This window comes from Pyrgilauda ruficollis, unplaced genomic scaffold (assembly GCF_017590135.1).
Source record: "Pyrgilauda ruficollis isolate IOZ18807 unplaced genomic scaffold, ASM1759013v1 scaffold124, whole genome shotgun sequence".
Lineage (NCBI taxonomy): Eukaryota > Metazoa > Chordata > Aves > Passeriformes > Passeridae > Pyrgilauda > Pyrgilauda ruficollis.
The window spans coordinates 1,163,079-1,183,638 of NW_024510766.1; the positions used below are offsets into that span (position 1 = coordinate 1,163,079).

Sequence of the window (20,560 nt, forward strand, 5' to 3'; positions counted from 1 at the left end):
TTCCCTGGGTTCATCACAGCATGGCCAGGTCTCTCTGCTTCCCATGGTGTTTGTCTGTCCATCCCCACCCTGCTGCAGGTCTGTCCATCCCCACCGCAGCTGAGTGGGTACAGAGGGCCCGGCTCAGCCCCTGCCAGCAGCACCAGCACAGCTCTGCAGACCCTGTAACGCTGGGTTTCTTGTCCATTACCAGTCTGAGGGATGCCAGGCTGTGTTTGGATTGCATCCTTTCCTCGTGTATGGACAACATGGAAAGGTGACTCAAGGGATAGGGGTGGAAGCTGAGAACCTGCTGAAGAGTGAGCATTTGCATCTGCTCTTTGCTGCCAAAAATAGCAGCAAACCTGGGCTAAAGTGAAAAAGAGCAGGAGGAGATGGCATGAAAGGAGCCAGTGGACCCATTTAGGGGTTATCCTGTCTTTGGGCATTTGTTCAGTACTGGAGTGGCCAAAAAGGAATATGATTCCATCCCAAGGAGGCAAGGGAAACCTACAGGTCTGTCTTGGTAAAAAACACTATGTCTGAACTTCAGCATGCTCCCCAGAATACCAGCAGCTCCTCCCAGCAGTGCAGTGTTTTCAGGCATGTTGATCTGTGGAAAATGCAGGTAGACTGGTATGTATGCTGGCAGGTAGCAGATCATTTTTAAGGGGCTTTTATCACTTCAGGTCTTTCTCCACATGCATGAGTGTAGCCATGATATTTTCTGAAAAATCCTTTTGCCAGGATTTTCTCCTGAGGAGCCTCAGGAAGGAAATGTAAACAATAACTATCTGCTGCTGTGGAATGCAACAGGTGCATCTGTGATTGGTGCATATTTGCTGTTTCTAATTAATGGCCAATTGCAGTCAGCTGGCTCGGACTCTCGGAGAGTCACGAGCTTTTGTTATCATTCCTCTCCTGTCCTTTCTAGCCTTCTGATGGATCCTTTTCTCTCTATTCTTTTTAGTATAGTTTTAATATAGCATTTTAATATAATATTATAAATAATAATAAGATAATAAATATAAAAATTCAGCCTTCTGAAACATGGAGTCAAGATTCTCATCTCTTCCCCATCCTGGCACCTTCGAACACCACCATAGCACGAGCACAACTGTTAAACTGTGGCACCCAGCAGTACCAGACTCAAAAGGCTTCCCCTGCAGACCCTTCCCCATGCCCAGGGCTCCTCTGGGCCCTCTCCGATGGCTTCATGTCTTTCTCATGCTCTGAGCCCAAAGTGCCCGGCACTGAAGGCGAGGCCGCCCCAGCCCAGAGCAGAGCAGAACAATCCCCCCGGCCCGGCAGGGCTGGGCCTGCTGCCCCAGGACAGGGATGTCCCTGCCGGCTGCCAGGCCGCTGCTGGCTCAGCTCCAGCTGCCGCTGCCAGGAGCCCCAGGTCCCTCCTGCAGCTGCTCTCCAGCCTCTCCTCCCCAGTGCCCCACAGCCGGGGCTGCCCCGTGCCAGGGCAGAACCCAGCCCTTGCCTCAGCTGAGCTTGCCGTGGCTGGGATCGCCCTTCTCTCCCCTTGGCTGGCTCTCTCTGCAGGGCCCCTCTGCCCTCAAAGGAGTCAGCAGCTCCTCCTGATTCAGTGCCATCAGCAAACTTCCTGAGGGCTCCTTGGACTCCTGGGTCCACACCATCAATGTGGTGCTGAGCACAGGGCTGAGGAGCCCTGCAGAGCCCCCCTGGTGACAGCCCCAGTCTGATGTCACCCCAGCCATGCCACCCTCTGTGCCCGACCCCTGAGCCAGCTGCTCACCCATCATTTAACATACACTGGCCCCACACGAAAAAAGAGCACCTGGTGGCTTCCAGCACTCCTTCTCTATACCCAGCACTGCTTCAGCTCACATCATCTCAACTGTGTCATATTGTCCAATATTTTAGCCATGCCACATTATAACTTAAAATTTCATGGCCAATCACTAAGCAGCACAGGTATTGCAAGTACAAAATGCTTTATGGATTTTTAATATTTCAGACTTTGAGATTACTTTTTCAAGCACAATCTTAAATCCATCCTTGGTGGCAAGCACACCTTCTGGGCCCATCATTACAGATAATGCTACTCTCTTCTATTTTGACCTCCCAAACTCCCGGGAAAGGGGCCTTAACTTGTTCAAATTCCTCTTAGGAGTGGATGAAAAGTCTTCAGTACAAAGTCACTTCTAACTCCTTGCAGTAATACGCTTGGGCATGGCAGGTGAGAGTTATGCAAGCTGAGGAAGTTGATGCCAGAAAACTCACGGATCCTCAGCAGCAGAGCTGGGCACACACTTACCATCTTTGATTGCTGATCAATGGCAACACTTCTGCCAGGGCATAACCAGAAACAGTGCAGTCATACAAAATCTGAAAGGGGAGCATGGGGGTGGCACGGCTGAGTTTTGCATTTGAGCGGGGGCTCTGGGCTTGTTTACCTTGTTTGGAATAAATAAAAGCCAGCTATTTCCTTTCTTTGCCCTGACTGCTGACGTGTTGTCCTTTGCAGGTAACATCATAGGCTCTGGGATCTTTATTTCCCCGAAGGGAGTCCTGGAGCACGCGGGCTCGGTGGGCCTGGCTCTCATCATCTGGGTGCTCGGTGGAGGCGTGGCTGCCCTGGGCTCGCTGTGCTACGCTGAGCTGGGGGTCACCATCCCCAAGTCGGGAGGGGATTATTCCTATGTCACAGAGATTTTTGGTGGGTTAGCTGGGTAAGTACCCTATCTCTATGAACTCATTTGAAAGCACATTTCTGTCGTGTGTTTGGTGTGTGGGAAAGCCATCGGACTTGGAGGAGACAACATTTGTCAATAAAAATGCTTCAGCAAAATCAATCTTTCTGTTCTCTGTTAGAAATACCAAATTGTCCCTACACAGGCCTCCCAGTGCTGTTTTTCAAGAGAAGGTGACAGATCTTTCACTTCCCTCCCTGCCTCAAAGTCCATGGCAGAAGAGGGTGATGCTGTGTCCGAGCGATCTTCCCGTGTGCAAGCCATGAATGGTCAGTGCCTGGTGCTGAAGAGCTTCCCCCATCCCAGGCCAGGCTGGAGCTGCCCCCCACAAATAAAGCAAAGCTGCTTGACTTGCTGTCCAGAATAACCAAGAGCTGTAAATACAGCGAGAGGGGAATGCTAACTCAGGGAAGGATTTCTCTTTGAAAATAGTACTGATGCAGTAGTGTGGCCAGGTGAGGAAGGGACAAGTGAGAGGAGGTTATCTGTTTTATTTGGGTGTACACTTTTTGATGTATTCCACACAATAAATTAAGCTGTCAGCCTGTACTCACAGACTACTAGAGAAGCACCAGAATGTTCTGAGCAGCTCTCTCATTGTGAGTAGACAGGCCATACCACATGTTGGTGGTTTAGCTAAGATAAGTAAGCACCAGTACAGAAAATAGAGAAAGAGTAAGGAAAAAACCCCCACCAAACCAGAGAATTCCTTCTCATGTGAGATGGAAAATGAGCTTTTAAAAGTTTTGCTGTCTGCTGAGCAAGGACAAATCAGAACAGGCATAACACAGGCAGTCTGTCACCCTGTGCCAAAGGCTGTCCTCTCACGCCTGCCTCAGCTCATGTCACACAGGCCCAGGGCACAGCCAGCACTGCAGACATGCCTGCTCACAGGGTGCATTTCTGATGCTTGTCAAGCTTCAGCCATCGCCTTCTGCTGGTTCATGAAATCTGTGTTTCTTTAGTGGATGGAATCTCTGATTGCTGTCCTGCTTTGCACAGAAAATTACACTGAGATCACAGAGCAGATGGAGGCAACAACAGCATTGGCTTGGCTAACCAAATTTCAGCTCCACTCAGGTGTGTTCCCTCGTGGGGGCAGGAGCTGCACAGCAGAGCTCCTGCTCTCCAGGGCACTGCAGCAGGCAGACAGCAGCTTCCTACTGCCTGCTGACAGGAGCAGTGTCTGCAAGCTGGGACAGGGGGCAGAGAGCACAGAACCCCACAAACTGCCACAAGTCCCATCCCTGGAACATCACTGTGAAGGAGGCCAGTGACGTGAGAGGTCCACAAAACCAAAAGAATTGTGCTTTCTAGGGGGGAAAATGAAACTACTTAGAAATCAAGTGCAACTAAAATTAAATGTAATTTAATTAAAATTAATTTAAATTGTTCCTCAGCTCCCTCTGCCACATTCAGAGAACCTCCCTGATGCCTGCAAACACCAAGCTGTGCAGCTGCTGTAACAAACCAGACACCAACTGATTGATCACTCCCCAGCATGTGCCTGGGGACAGTCTCACCTCCCAAGGCAGGAAATTCTGCTTAGGCAGCACTTACATGGTGTCCAGGCTTGTAATGCACAAGCAATATCAAAAAAGCACAACCTGTCACCTGAAGAGAAGTAGTGCTCACATCCTTCCTGTGTAGAGATGTGAGCTCTTCTCTCAAGAAACTAAATAGTTCCACTACTATGACAAAGGGTTACACTAGACAAAAGCCACCAGGCAGGTTTTGGCATAAAAGGGGAATTTGTGTCATATTTTCCAGTAAAGCCAAGCTGAGGTTGTGCCCTGCTGCTCTTTCCTGAGCCACCACCTGAAGGCTGCAGCTTTGGGGAGCTCCAGCACCTGCAGCTTCCCACCTGGGGAGTGCCCATCCAGCACTGGCAGGTCACAGGCAGTCTGAGCTTCCAGGGGCCTGCACTGTGCCTGCCTGGGATAAAAACCTCTGCTGCTCTCTTTTGATGTAATCCTTCTGCAGCTGAGCACATCAAACTCAGCACACAAAGTTTTGGTGCCCCTGCCTTTCCCGTGCACCTGACTTTCCCAGTGACCAACGGGATGTTTTGGTCTATTCATAAAAAGGTGTTTGTTGTAAGAGCACATGCCGTACCCACCCAGACCACAGCAACTCCACTTCTGTTGTCTTGTCCCTGTCTCCCGAAATCCTCCCATTTATTATTTTTTTAATATATCTATGCAGGTGTTCCTGCATAGATACAAGGCACAAAGAAATACTATTTGATTGTGACAGCCACTGGAGTACTACCTGCCCCAGCTTCTGTGTCTGGCAGTACTGATAGCTGGATGCATAACTTTTTATTGAAAAAGTTCATGGCTAGGTGTGATGTAAGGAGGTGAATGCAATAGCAAAGGCAGGACAGGGCCATCTCCTGAGCTGGCAGGAGCTGTGGCTGCAGAGCAGCAGCTCTGGCTGGCTCAAGGACAGCATGAAACACTGCTGGAAAGTGATGGTGATGGCAAACCTTGGCTGGGGACAGCCCTGAGCAGAGACACTGCCCAGCTCCTCTGGCCAAGGGAGAAGGAAGAGGTGAGGAAGGGTTCCAGTGTTACCAGAGAAAGACTCCTGCTTTCCTCTCTGTTTAGGAATCATTGTGGTTTTAAATAGCATTTGTGTGTGAGCACAAACTGCAGGGAATGCCCACAGGCTGTGCTGCAGGAGCCCTCTGAGCACAGCTCTCCTTGTGTGCACATGGGCCTGCAAGTCTGTTTGAGTAAAAAGAACAATACCCCAAATGATAAATAAAGGCCTGAACAGGTATTCTTGCAGAAGACAATGAATAAATTCAGCTTCATGGAAAACCCTCCAGTGAGTTTCTGATCAATACAACTCCTGAAGGCTCAGCAGTGATGCTGCAGCTAACACAGCTGCTTCACCAGCAGAGCCTGCTGACTGCACGTGTCCTTCCCAAAATCAGTCAGTGGAGAGTTTGCAGCCAAAGCTTTGATAAGTGTCACTCTAAACTGCAAGTATAACATGCTTCAAATACACTTTTATGGTTCTTTCTCGTTATTGCAAAATTTTGAATTTTCCAAAGGCAGTAAGTCTTTCAGCAATGTAGGATGGCATTAATAGTGTTCAAACTGGCTCCAGCTTAAACCAGCCCAGTTTTTCCTGAACTGTACTGAGGTGAGTTGTACTATAGCACCTGTTTCAAGCCCTTTTCTTTTGCTAATGATGCACAGGCAGGGTACACTGGAATTTTGTATTTTCACAGGCTGCTTTGAATCCATAACGTATCTAATTCTAGATCCTCGGGGGAATATAGCACATCCCAAATAGATATTTGAGAGCCAATTTCACCAAGTCCACTAGACTATTTAGGGCCCAGATGAAACCATGTTGTTTATTTCTTTCCACAGGCGAGGGAATTACTATGCAGAGGTATCTACAAAAAAATTCAGTTCTGGTCCAGGGGTGAGTGGCAGTCCACATGAATGCCACAGCTCCCCAGGAGCAGCTGCTGGCACCACTCACTCTGGGCTGTTTCTAAGGCAGGGGGATGGGCTCTGAGTAGACAGGATCTCACTCTTAGACACACTGATGGGACTGTGGGCCATTAGCTTCAGTGAACTTTGGATCAGGCTCAACAGCCAAACACAGCAGAGGCCATCCAGCCAGTGGCTAGAATACAGGCACAGGGGTCATTTCACCAGCTCCTTCACCACCAGCATGAGCAGGAGCTCAGATTTCTCATGCAAACTCCAGTGTTCAGAAAAAAACACCCACCCAAACAACCAAAACCAACCAAACCCAAGCAACACTAACCAAAGAGCTGCATCTTCTTTTTTCTTTACATTCAGCTGTCTCAAACCTGTTATAAAGATCTGATCACTTCTCAGTCAGCAACAAGAGAAGATTTACCTTCTCTTATTTTTTAAATCACAGCTACTGAGTAACATTGAAAGGCTGTAGAGTGGAGTTCCATCTCCATCTCCATCTCCATCTGCATCTGCATCTCCATCTCCATCTCCAGTGCTGTAGCTCAGCCCTCAGGGCAATAATTCTGCCACTTTCCCTCTGCAGAACCAAGTCATTCCAGGTGTGCCATGCTGTGTCATCTCCCACATCATCTCCCCACGAGCCATTTTCCCCAGGAAAGCCATTCCCATCCAGCTCCAGGTCCTCGTGCTGCCCTGGCAGCACTGTGAGCACATGGCACGTGCCAGCGCTGCCCCTGGCCCCCACATCTGCTTGTTTGGGGATGTGAATGTGATCTCAGTGACCAGCGTGGAGATCTTTTCCCCAGAAATAGGTTTTGATTAAAACTTACCTGTAGAAACACCATAAAAGTGGGCCTACACCTTAGGCAAAGCTTCCTCCTTGTTTTGCTGCCATCTCTCTTTTGAGTTTCACATTTGACAGTGCAACTTTGTCCCCCCTCTGCTAAAATTATGCATTTGCTTTAATTTGTGTTATCAATCCTGCATTTCAATTCCATGACTGTCATTAATCCGTTCCCTTCTAAACCATGTTCTTCCCAATACCAGCTACACCACACTCCATATTACAGCATAGAAACCAGGGCCAATTTTGCCTGAAATAGTCTTTTCAGAGTCATTCTCCCCACTGAATGTTTTACACAATTCTCAGCTTACATATATAGGCTAAAAATTTGTGTAAAATTTGTATGGGTGAAGACAAACATGACAGGGAAAAACTGGTAGCCTCTGCAAAGGCCCTGCCAGTCAACAGCCACACAAAACAGCTTGACCCCAGGCAGCACCATCAGTATCCTAATCATATTCAGCAAATTGTTATTGTAGTCTTTGGGTCCTGTTTATTCTTCAGTGTGGACCAGCTGAGTTAACTCAGCAAGCAGGATCTGCAGAGCTCTCCCAAGCTGGGTACATCATCAACAACACCAAAGAGCACAAAGCAATCACTGGAGAAAACTGCTCTGAACCAAAAGGAAGAACATTAGAAATTGAGGGGGGTAAAAAACCAAAAACCAATTCACACAACAAAATAAAGAGAAATTTAAAAACTGCTGAGTTTATTGTAAACAATTACAGTGGCAGCTGGGAAGGTACCCAGCTCTTACATTGGTCTGGTTACCAAATTAACTGTGGTAGCTAATTAATTGCCCCATCCTTCTCAGGAACAAGAAGGCAAAGTGAAGGATGGGACTGAGAGACATTTTCCACCTCAGCTGAGGAGCAGGCAGCAAGCAGCACTCCCTCCTGATGGCACAGAGAGAGGCTCCCTCAGCTGTGCCAGATTTCAGGGCTGGAGGCAGGGAGCACACTGGGTGGGTGCAGCCCCTAAAGAGCTACCCATGTGATGTAGAAATTGTACTGTCATATTTGGAAGTATCATTTCAAATCCTCATTTGCGTCATGCATCCCTGCACATTATATTTGTGCATGTGTATGAACAAGTCACTGTATGTGACTGTGTGTGCATATACATGGCAAGAAAAACTTCATATACATATACGTGTGACTGTGTGTGCATATACATGCAAGAAAAACTTCACTTTCTTGCAATGACTACTTCTCACTATAGAAATAATAATACTTCAAATATTTTTAAATACTAACCTCATCCACTGCTGCCTTTTTTTTTTCCCCTTTTCACAGAATGAAAAACCAAAATATCCCACACTTTATATTTGCACAATACCTTGTTGGGTGCAATCACCTTAAGCCACAGCTGGAGGCAGGCAGCCAGCCCAGCTGTGTGATCCATCACAAAGTGCTGCAGCACATCTGCCCTGGCCTGGGTCACAGAGCCAACACCAGTGGTGACAAGAAACCCCCCCAGTGACCAGCAGGGAGCTGGTAGCAGCCCCAAAAGTACAGCTGCTGCCTATGGCTGCAGCCAAAACCCTTCAGAGGTGCCCTCAGTGTCGGGACTACTGTCTGGTGTGGTGATGTGTCAGCCCAGGAGCAGCAGAGCTCCTTTCTAGACACAGAGCTAAACCAAAACGTGCCTGCTGGTCATAATCCTCGCTCTTCCACACGTTCCTAAATCATGCTTTGCTTTACAATGCTTCATTCAAAATACAGATTGTGCTGAGAACACGGGAGAAGGGCTGAGGGGAGTCACACTGGTGTGTGTGAGCAGGATGGAGGTGCTCAGCCCTGACACCTTGTGCACAGCTGGGTGTGTGTGACCTCCTCCAGCACAGCACCAGCACTGCTCTCTTGTGCTTTTCCTTGTCTTTCCAGGTTTCTGCTACTGTGGAGCGCAGTGCTTATCATGTACCCAACTAGCCTGGCTGTCATTGCACTGACCTTCTCAAACTATGTCCTGCAGCCTGTCTTCCCTAACTGTATTCCCCCCTACAATGCCTCCAGGATCCTCTCCATGGTGTGTCTACGTAAGTATTTGCTTCTTGCACACACACAAAAATCTTGCTCTGCTTTTACAAGGGACCATTGGAGGGGCTACTGCAGCCAGGCTGGGGTCAGGGCCCAGCTCCAAAGGGCAGTGGGGAGCTCCCAGGAGAGACACCGTGACTGGTGTGGGACATCCTGTCCCTTTCCACGTGCCTGCAGCAAGTGCAGAGCCTGGAGGGAGGCACAGAGGCACCCAAACCCCTGTGGGTCCAGGGAAAGTGGTGCCAGGTGAGCCTGTGGGATGGGGCAGTGCTGCAGAACCATGGGCACCTGGCACAGGTGACCACCACCCTTTGAGCCCTTCCCCTTCCCATCTTCTCTCACAATCACACAGGTGAGTGTGCAGCAGGCAGCATGCAGCCAGCTCTGCATCAGCCACTGCTGGAGCTGGCAGAAGCTGCAGGGCTGGAGACTTTCAGTGTTCCTGTGAGGAGGCAACGATCCTGGCACACTGGGCACTGCTCAGGCACAGTTACTGAGCTGGGGAGAGCCCCTCTGGCAGCACCCACGGGGCTGATGGCTGCCAGGGTGCCCTGCAGCTTGGGAAAGGCAATGCTCCTCCTCACCCTCGTTGCTGGCACGCTAGAGCTCCCTGCAGGAGCATGAGTGTGTTTGTCACTATTTTGACTGTATGTTCTTAAATAAACACAATTTCATTTCACTGAATTCAGTCTTTTGCTCTGCAGTCCTCCTGACGTGGGTGAACAGCTCCAGCGTGCGATGGGCGACGCGCATCCAGGATATATTTACAGCAGGAAAACTCTTAGCCCTGACCCTAATCATTATCGTGGGCTTCATACAGATCTTTAAAGGTACTCTGTGAGACAGCTCTAACACTGGTATGGTACTGTTGATAGACTTGATTTTTCCCACTTACTGCAATGTTTCCTCCTTACAAACTGACCTGAAGGCGTGCTGGGCTTTGCCAAGCTGTGGGATTGCACACTGACACAGCTGGGGAAGTATGACACAAGGGAGAAATCAGCTGTATCCCCTTAAAAAAGTCCCTTTCCAGCCCACCTTGTAGGTTTTGACAGAATAAAGGAGAGCAGCTCACAATGTTTTGGAATAGTTACTTAACATTTTTAATCTGTTGTGCATTCCTTGAATTTGAAGTGCTCTGGATGTAAAATGAATAAGCAATGCTTTGCCTAGGGCAGGAAGATATCTGCTTCATTTCAGGCACTAGTCCAATTTCCTACAAAAAGTCACTTATAAGATTAAACACAGGTGAAAAATGTCTCACTGATTCACCAGTCATTGGAAAGCCAAAAGTACAAAAGACTTATAATATTTTTATCATGTATATGATGAGTCACATAAAGGACAAAGGAATGTGACATTTACAGAGAGCACTTGTTTTCCTAGTGGTGCTAGTCCTGCAGTCTTGACAAAACTTTCAGGCCCATAGACATTTTATTTTCAAGGATATCTACTAAACAACACCAAACTCTTGTAAAAGAGGACGGTGTTAAGGGCAGGTAGGAATTTGCACTGCCAAGGATCCATTCTCAGCCAGTGCATGTTGCCAAAGGGTCTCATAAGTTGCTGTGGCACAGATGTGGTGGAGGCTGCCAGGAGAGCCTGAGCTGCCTGACCAGGACACTGTCCTGCAGAAAGCACTGCAACTGCTGTGTCAGCCCATGGTGGCATGAACAGCATGAAGTCTCCGTTCTAATAAAGAGTAAAAAGCAAACTCTTACCTGTTTTAAAGTCTGCGAGGTAGGAAGGCATGGCCTAACATCTGGCTTGCACTCTCTATGCAGGAAACTACAAAGAGTTGACACCAAGCAATGCATTCAGATTTTGGATGACTCCATCTGTGGGACATTTAGCATTAGCTTTTCTTCAGGGATCCTTTGCATTCAGTGGCTGGAACTTCTTGAACTATGTCACAGAGGAGCTGGTTGATCCCCGCAGGCAAGTATCCACTTCTTGATGCTCTCCCTGGAGAGCTGAGACTTTGGAGCTGTCTGGTAGCATGGCTCATTTCATAAGAGGCTGCAGTGGCATTCCATGTCTGTGGGACTGGTCTTTCTAAAGGAGAGAGAGTTTTGTTCAGAACAGATAGCAGGCACATTACAGAAACACTGGAATGAGGTATGAACTGAATGAAAGCAGCCCACAGACAAGGCAGTATCTTTATGTCACTATTCAATCGTATTCAACCTTCCACAGCAGAAAATTAACCATGGATGAGGTGCCACACAAGTATCTGCAGCAATAATCTTCTTTGTCTTGAAAAAGTTGAATTATCCTGGAAGCTGCTTTGTTTTTTCACCCAAAGCTTCCCACAGACACCCGAAAGGGATGATTAGCAGTGCAGTGAAAGTGGCACTCTGTGCCCCTCCTGCCAAGGCAGCTTACCCTGGGTCACTGCTGATCCTGGCTGTGGAAGGGCTTGCAAAGGATTTATCACAAGCAGGCCGAGAAGGCTGGAGGGAAAGGGAATTTTAGTTCAGCAAAGCTCAAATGTTTCAACATTTCTGAGTTAATAAAGTGGAATGGCAAATGTCAGGAGCAGCTCTTGGAGCATTAGTTACTTCTGGGCATCCAGTGCACACAGCAATTAAACAAGAAGAAATGTAAGCTGTTACAGCTTGGATGGGAAGGAATTAAAGCTGCAGCCTTATGAGCATCTCTGCACACCAGTGAGTGGCAAAATGTGTGTCCAGGGATTTGGCAGGAATAAAGAAAGTGTGGTAATTATTAAACAACAATATTTTAATGGGCCACCATGATTTCAAAGCTGAATAATAAAAAAGTTATTATTTAAATAAGGTAAATATGGCCTTAGTTGAGAAATAAAGAGAGAATGGAGCAAATGGCCTTTTTAAAAAAAATTATTGTTGCAGCCTTAGTGGAGATATTAAAGTATTAAAAATAATTGGACAAACAAAACCACTTCCTACGTTTACTAAATCTATTCAAATTCACGAGGTTAAACATGCTCTCTAAAGACTTTATTCCCAAATCTGACACAGAGAGAAAAATGCATTCTGTTAGATACAGAATAGCTCAGGTGTGCACCTCTAGGAAGGTCTCTGGGCTGGAGATCAAGTGCATCTGTGCTGCTGTAAGCTGGATGACCTGACCAGGTTTAGGGTACACAATGGGCCAGGGCAGCAGCTGAACAGCAGGATCCCTTCCTTTTCAGAGCAGGTGAAGGTAAAGCAAAGCAAGACATCTTGTTCCACCGGGGTGCCTGTCCCCAGGGCTTTTGGGTGTTCCATTTTTCAGTTCCACTCTGTCCCAGTCCCAGTCAAGAGCCCCAAGGCAGCTCCTGGTCTCTGTCCCCTGGAGCTCCCTGCAGACACAGCATTCCATTGTAGCCTTCCCTAAGCTGCAGTGGCTCAGAGAGCTGGGGGAAGCTCTGCTTCCCTCGGAAAACACCAAGGAACCCACCCAGCTGCGTGCCGCCCCGGGCCCCACACAGTCGTCGTGGTCTCGCTGTGCATGACTGTAATTTCTTCTCTACCCTCCTAATTCTTTTATTAGGAACCTGCCTCGTGCCATATTCATATCCATCCCATTGGTGACATTTGTGTACACGTTCACCAACATTGCATATTTCACTGCCATGTCTCCCCAAGAGCTCTTGTCCTCCAACGCTGTGGCGGTAGTAAGTAAAACCATTCCCTGGATGTGTCAAACACACTTTGATTTCAGTGCTCTGCTTTGCAGTGTGTTTCAGTTTCTCTGCCTTCTGTTGCTTTAGACATTTGGTGAAAAGTTACTGGGCTATTTTTCCTGGGTTATGCCAGTCTCAGTGGCCCTATCTACATTTGGAGGAATAAATGGATACCTTTTTACCTCATCAAGGTTAGATGGAGTACAATTTTATGAACATTATCTAATTTGGGGAGGGGCTGTTTTAATTGCATTTGCTAGAGAAATGCTAGCTAGACATTTTGGATGTTGTAGAAGATGAGTTTGTTGTTGGGTGTGTTGGATACAATCAGTTATGAATTATTCTGTTTCAAATCAGCAAATGTAATATTGAATCATGAAATTTCTTGCAAATTAACCTTCATGAGTTATTGAAAGTGTTTGCAGATGTGGAATAATTCACAGTAAGAGCCAAACACAGCTTTAGCACGGAAGCAAAGTAATTTTATGTCAATAAAGTTCCAGTAGCTCACAGCTAAACTGTGCTTTGCTCAAGGAGGAGTTCCAGGGCCTGGTGCTGTACTCAGTTACAGGCATTTTAATGCTGGAAAATCACCTTTCAGGCAAGACGCTTTGCATGCATACTGCTGATATTTGGGCCAGAATCTGTAAAGTCTGTAAGATTGTAATCAATAAAGTCTGTTTATAATAACTGACCTGTCTTAATTTAATTTAGAAGTTACAAAGTTTTTTGAGAAAACAGCTGAAGTACCTTGGGAAAAGTATTTATCCCAACCCTTTCGTGGGTATGATGAAATGAAACAAATTGGAGTGCATATGTAACAGGCTATACACTAAAAAGTGAAAAGCTAAGGCATGTTAAACCTTATCCAAACCCCTCTTGGCACTGTAAATACCCACACAACCTTCAGAGCATTCACCCCTCACTGGGTAAAGAGACAGCCCTGGCCAGCAGATAGTCCTTGGAGGTATTTTGGCATCTCAGAGCAGGTCTGTTCCCAGGTGACATTAGCTGTTAAAGGCCTTGTGCCCTGCAGGGTTTAGTTTAAATACCTTTCCCCAGGGGACACGCTGCTGTCTCTGCAGCTGCAGCCACAGCTCTTTCCATGAGAAGACCAGAGCAGGTGGTTGAGATAAGAGGTGCTGTGTGACTAGGGACTGGAGAGGCTGTCGCACACCCAGTGGATTCATCGTTACCCTTCTTATTTCCAGGCTGTGTTTCTCTGGTGCTCGGGAAGGCCACTTGCCAAGTTTGCTGGCCATGATCCACGTCAAGAACTGCACACCCATCCCTGCCCTTCTCCTCTGTGTAAGTTACTATCCCTGCTCTGTCACCGTGCAGCCTGCTCTTAGAAACACCAAACCCCTGAGAGGTGAGCTGGAAAAACCCTTGAGAGGTGGCTTTACCCCCGAATCAGTGGGTCACCCTGAATGGCAGCTGGTAGGTGCCAGCTGAGCAGCGCCTTCAGCCTCAGAAATAACTCCTCCTCCTCCTCCCAGTCCCCTTGGCACCTGAAGGGTTTCCCTCATAACCTGAGTTGCAGTGTAAGCTCATTAATTCTTGTCCTGCAGCAAGAGACAGGGAGTGGCTATTGAAACAGAGATAATTCATTTAAGAAAAGACAAGTTCCTCAGACCAATGTTGCCTGCCTCCCAGCAGAATTTGGAAACCCCCGTGGTCACTGATCTCACTCCAGCAAGGCAGCTTTAGGTCCTGCCACCAAAGCCAGAGATATGGGGGGTCCCAGGAAAAGGACAAAGCGCTCCAAAAATTATTTTCAACAACCAAGACACCTTGTGAGGGGTAACCAGGCACTGGGGGCCACAGGTATTTCTTTCCACAGGCCAAAAAATGAAGCAGGGACAATGATTACAGTAGGGAATCTGCTGAATGGCACACCAGGCAGACAAGAGGTCACCTGCAAAGCCCAGACACCAAGGGACCAGCTGTGAGGAGTGCTGGGGGTCCAGTTCCTGCTGTGCTCCCATGGGAAAAAAGATTCCTCTCACTTTTTTAGACAGTGGAAATTTCCACAAAACTGATGACTTACGGAAGTTATTATTTGAAACAAAGATCTTTGTATGCTTTTATTGATAGTGCAACTGGAATTTCTGAAGGGTTTTATAGTGGCATAGAAGATGCTAAAGAGGAAAATGATTTGTGCTGCTGCTGTCCATGGCCACAGGGCCCAAGCAAAGGAATTCCCCAAAGGGCATTTGCTCGAAATCTTGGCTGCATCCACGGCTGCCAACTGCAGCTTTGCCACTGATATCAAACCCACGAGGGTTTGACCTCAGATGCACTAGAAAGATGCATGTTTACATGTCTCCTGTCTCTAACAGCAATTCTGGCACAATACATCCATACAAAATTTCACCAAATAAGCTTTTTTTTCCACCATAAAAGCTCATTCTGCTTTTATGACAAAATATGCATTTTGTTGAGGTTTTATGGCATTCCTGGGGCTGAGTGCCCCATCACAAACATCTTGTGTATTGCCCCTTGAAGGTTTGGGGTCAAGTGCCCTGGGCAACCATCATGGGATGGGATCCTGTGTTCTACAGGGGCAGAACTCCTTTGACCTTAAAAATACATCAGTGTCAGGGGCTGTTTCTCTGAGGAGCAGCCCCAACAAGAGCTGCCAACATGGCATGGCTGATCCATGCCATGCCACCCCCCTTGAACCACAGTGTAAATCACAGATGGAGCAGCCCCAACAAGAGCTGGCTGCCTGTGGAGCTGGCTGATCCATGCCATGCCACCCCCCTTGAACCACAGTGCAAATCACAGAACCAGCAGGGCACATTAATTCATCATTTGAAGGTGTTTTAATGCAGCTCAGTGCACATCAAATGCTGCTAGGAAATAGTTATTTCTTAACAAATAGAAAGATACTAATAGTGTAGTGTAAGCAGCTACAACAGCAAACAGGGCCACAATTTAGGCAAACCTAATTAATACATCAGGTTCCTTGTCTCTTCCATGGAATCATATCTAGCTCTCTGCATGGAGAGCAGTTTTTTTGTACATCAAGAATGGCTATTTCAACACTACCAGTGAGACCTTTATTTTTACTGATTTACTATTTTACTCCCAAAAATCCAGGGGCCAAGCCAAATGTAACATTTGGACTGCAGTTTTTTTGCAGGATGGTGGGGAGCAATTCAGTGGAAGATGCAGCTAGGTGTGATTCAATGGAGGAGACAAGGAACCTGATGTATTAATTAGGTTTGCCTAAATTGTGGCCCTGTTTGCTGTTGTAGCTGCCTACACTGTACCATTAGTATCTTTCTATTTGTTAAGAAACAACTATTTCCTAGCAGCATTTTCTGCAGGATGGTGGGGAGTGGCTGGCCCCCTGCCAGCCACGGGGCTGTGGCCAGGCCATCTGGAGGGCAGCAGCCCTCTGCAGCCACGAGGGGATGGCACCCACTGCGAGTGGATCTGACACATCAGGGTCACCCACACGTGGAATCGTGCCTCTCCAAGTGCCATCGCTGCAAAGCCCTCAGTGGCAGCAGGGAGTAGTGTGACACAGTGACACGGTGACACGCTGCAGGGGGGAGCAGAGACCGTGTTATGTGACAGTCAGATCCGAGATGGTGCCCAATTTTAAATCCATTTTGTGGCCAGACAGTTCAAGGTGTTGAAATCCCCCTCTGCCAAGCCTGCAAGGCTTTGAACAGGGGAACAGAGGGACCAACAGGGTGTGTGGCTGTGGTGGTGCTCAGTTCCTTTGCTGGAGGCGCAGAAACCTTCCCTCCTGGGAGGAATTTACTATCGAAACAGCTAATTAAGAAAAGAGGGACAGAAGCACAAAGGGAGCCTGGATTAACACAAACCAAACCTTGAGCATTCTCTGGAAGGATTTGGATATTTAGTTTCCCTCAGGCTCTGGGCCCCAGTGTTCACTGGGCTGGTATTTTGTGCAGGTGAGTGCTCAGCCCCTGTGGTAGCCAAGAGTGGGTGGGGGGCTCGAGGAGCAGTGCCCTGACCCCCAAGTCAGCTCTCCTGGGTTTACACTATTGGTGCCTTTTTGCTGGTCCCAAAATCACAAGCCAGACACAGGTGCCAAAAAGGAGTTACCTTTACAAGGATCCTCAGGTGCACAGCTCGCTCGGCGGAAAGCGATGAAGATGCACACGTAACATCAAGTGCGTACAATTTCTATATGTTTAGCAAATTAGCATAACTGACAAGAAACCCCAATTAGAGCATAAATGATGAGGCAATCCCCCCTCAGTTCAATCCTTTCTGAATCCCCCCCTCAGTTAGATAGGACCTAAACTTTGTTAATGAAAATGTGTCTCAGAGAGCTGGTTTTAACCTTGGCTTCCCAGAAAATCTAAACTTGGACCCCCAGCTTGGAGCCACTGGGGAATTTATTTTGCCTTTCTGTCTAATAGAGTAGGTAAAAAGCTAGCTATGAATACTATAATAGGCAACAGCACTACAAATGTATGTGTACAGAATATAGAGAGAATATAAAAGCAAAAAAGGTGAAAATCAATTCCCTATCAGCATTGGGCAGACATAGAGTTCAAAAAAGCAAGCAAAAGCATGGGAAGTCCACCATCCATCTGCCAGTTTCCAAACATTAGTAATGCTCATAAGATTGATGATGCTGGTCAGCTGTGCCATGAGCCAGCAAGAGAAAGGGCAAACCTCTAATTCTTTATAATATAGAGAGCACCTGCAACAACACAGTGCCTGAAACACAACATGTAAAGTCTAAGAAACCCTTTCGCCTGGAGTCCTCACCACAAGGTTCAACAGCTTTTAAAACACTTCACAGAAAAGGTGGAGTGGAAGGTTTGCCAGCCTTCCCAGCCCTGCCTGCCTACTCATGGGCAGCAGAGACACCTGTGCCAGCACCCCAGGGTATTTTTAAACAGACCCTCTTAGCCTCTGGCTTCAGCATGCCCCAAATCACCCCAAATACCCATTTAGCCCCAGCCCTGGTGGCACAGCCCTGGGATAAGGAACAGAGCCCCAGAAAGCAGCACACACTCAGCAGGTGCCACAAACAAAGGGATTTTTAATGCTTTAATGGGATTTTTGCTTGGTTTTGTTGTTTTTAAGCTACCTTTTCCAGTAATGGCTGAAGAAGGCTGTGCTCCTCTCTTTGCAGTGTCTGGCCACACTCATCATCATGCTGGTTGGAGACACATACACGCTAATCAACTACGTGTCATTCATTAACTACCTCTGCTATGGAGTGACCATTATAGGCCTGATTGTTTTACGCTGGAAGAAACCCAAAATCTTCAGACCTATCAAGGTGACACTGTTACAGCTACATTTCTTGGTTGTAATAGTCATGCAAAGGGTGGGATGGGGACACCTCCCAGACCATGTCCCAGGCAGGTCTCTTGTGAATTGTTGGGATGGGCAGAGAGGAGAACAGTGGTGGAGGGAGGGGGACACAGCCTGGGGGGCCTGGAGCCTGCCCTGCCTGCAGCCCCCCACAGCACAGCCACTGCTGCTGCTCTGCACAGTCCTGCTCTGCTCTGCTCTCTCCTGGTAGGTGAACCTCCTCATCCCCATCACCTACCTGGCGTTCTGGGCATTTCTGCTGGTCTTCAGCTTGTACTCCGAGCCCATCGTCTGTGGGGTTGGACTCATTATCATTTTAACTGGAGTGCCAGTGTTTTTCCTTGGAGTCTACTGGAGAAATAAACCAAAGTGTGTAAATAGGCTAATAGGTAAGCCAGCACTATCTGCCTCCCTGCCCTCCCTGCTTGAATTCTGCCACGCTGGCACCAAAACAGCCAGGAAACTGCCCTTAGGATGCTGGCCACCACTCAGCCATGGGCAGCCCCTGGGCACAGAGTGGCCAGGCACTGCTTTGCTTTGGGCAGCATTTTGCACGCTCTGGGTACATTTACCTCCTCTCATGCCCATGCACTTGCCTTGCTCACAGCAAATACACGGGGTGTCACTTTATACACACAGGGACTAAATGAGCAGTCACCAAGGGACTCAGGAGTTTGTGTGACCTTTGCCCTGCCTTCTTCCACTGTGCCACCAGCACCGTGCACCAAGCCCAGCGTGACGCGATGAACTATCTCGTACTCAAACGTTTCTTACAAAGACTTACATTACCCCTCATATAAAATTGAAACTGCAAATAGTCTTCTGTGTTTTGGTTGTGCTTGGTTTTTAATCACTTTTTAATCACTAATCAAAGGTGAGGACTTTCAAACAGGACACTTCAGCCCTCTGCTCTCACTGGAGGGCTTCTCTCAGCTGCACTTGGCTCCACTGCCAGCAGCTCCCCATGGCCAGTGGTCACTGCAGCTGGGCTGGCACAGTGCCAGGAGGGCAGCCATGCCATGCCATGCCATGCCATGCCCCCATCCCACGGATCCCATCCCATCAGCCTGCCAAGGGCAGCACTGGCAGCCCTGTGAGGGGCTGGGGAAAGGTGACCCTAAAGCTGTGCCACCTTCATTTGCCCTGCTTGAGGAACACTTTGATGACTGAGCTGGAGGGAGAAGGGTTGGAGGGGGCACTCAGGGGGCAGCAGGGCTGCGCAGCTCCTTCCCACATGGCTCCAGCATCACATTTTTGTTTAGAAGACCCCATTAAGCACCCACTAACCCTGGTGATTTGCTCCCTGCAGAGTCCCTGACGTGCTGGGGGCAGAAGCTGTGTTTTGTGGTGTACCCTCAGTGTGGAAGCGCAGAGGAGGAGGCCTCCTCAGCCCACTCCTGGCGGCTGGTGAGCGAGACAGCAGTGAGGAAATCACAGCAGCGTGGCCTTTGAGGCTGAAGTGGCTTCTTGTTTACATGCTGATTTTTGAAAAAAAAAAAGTTTTTCTGGAAAAAAAAAAATTGTTTTAGAGCACCAATAGTGAAGCCCATAAAATGAGCTACATCCTTTATGGCCTCTGTAGCTTTTAGTTATTCCCTAAGGAAAAAAAAAAAAAAAAAAAAAAAAGAAAGAAAAAAAAGAAAAGAAATAAAATGTAAAATAAGGAGCTGGTTGGGTTTTTTTTCTGGCAGCGTTCTTGCTCAGCAGGGGAAAGCAGCACAGACACAGCTCTGGAATACTGATTTTAGTCACCATGAGGGTCCACCAGAGACACACAAATTTAGGCATTTTAAAACTAGGACAGTTCCCAACACAAAATCAAAGTACAGAAATCAAGAGAAAGCAGGGAGACCTGCTGCTGTCCCTGGGAGGGGTGAATGCCCAAGAAGGTGCAACCCAAAGGATCAGCCCTCCACACAGCTGGAGCACATCCCCAGCCCAGCTCCAAACAGCCGGGGCTGCGCTGAGCACGGACCAGAGGAAAAGCCACAGCACCAACAACCACCTGCAGCACTCCAGCAGCATTCTGTGACACAGCAGAAAGGACACAGAGGCAGTGATCTAAATCTCAGGTATCTCAGCTTTGCGGTGATCTAAATCTCAAGAAGCTCAGTTTTGCAGAGATCTAAATCTCAAGTATCTCAGCTTTGTACTGATCTAAATATTATCTCAGTATTGCAGTGATCTAAATCTCAAGTGTCTCAGCTTTGCAGTGATCTAAATCCCAAGTGTCTCAGCTTTGCAGTGATGTAACTCTCAAGTGTCTCAGTTTCGAAGCAGTGTTGTAGAGGTGGAGGGGGTTCCTGCAGCACCCAGGAACTCCTGCAGGAAGCTCAGCCTGCTCCAGGTGCCAGCTGGAGAGGATGGAGATGCGGAGAGGTTTGCAGCAGGCTCAGCATGGAGCTCAAGGGAAACCCACCCAGGAGAGGACCCTGCTGCTCCTCCTGTCTCTGGACGTGCCAGGTGCTGTCACCTTGCTCCAGAGACCAATTCCCCTTTTCAGCTGGGCTCAAAAAAGTAACCAGCCTAAATCACTCACACAT

General features: G+C 48.0%; 1 protein-coding gene across 1 annotated transcript in view; it reads left to right on the forward strand.

Moving 5' to 3' along the window:
• SLC7A10 (solute carrier family 7 member 10) overlaps window positions 1-19,469 on the forward strand; it is a 40,685-nt gene extending 21,216 nt beyond the window's left edge. Inside the window, exons 2-11 of the mRNA XM_041490578.1 lie at window positions 2,477-2,681; window positions 8,900-9,051; window positions 9,757-9,882; window positions 10,837-10,990; window positions 12,569-12,692; window positions 12,789-12,892; window positions 13,913-14,009; window positions 17,833-17,982; window positions 18,229-18,406; window positions 19,327-19,469. Of these exons, the coding sequence (XP_041346512.1) occupies window positions 2,477-2,681; window positions 8,900-9,051; window positions 9,757-9,882; window positions 10,837-10,990; window positions 12,569-12,692; window positions 12,789-12,892; window positions 13,913-14,009; window positions 17,833-17,982; window positions 18,229-18,406; window positions 19,327-19,469 (1,433 nt within the window). The remainder of the gene's footprint in view (window positions 1-2,476; window positions 2,682-8,899; window positions 9,052-9,756; window positions 9,883-10,836; window positions 10,991-12,568; window positions 12,693-12,788; window positions 12,893-13,912; window positions 14,010-17,832; window positions 17,983-18,228; window positions 18,407-19,326) is intronic.
• Window positions 19,470-20,560: the final 1,091 nt, after the last annotated feature.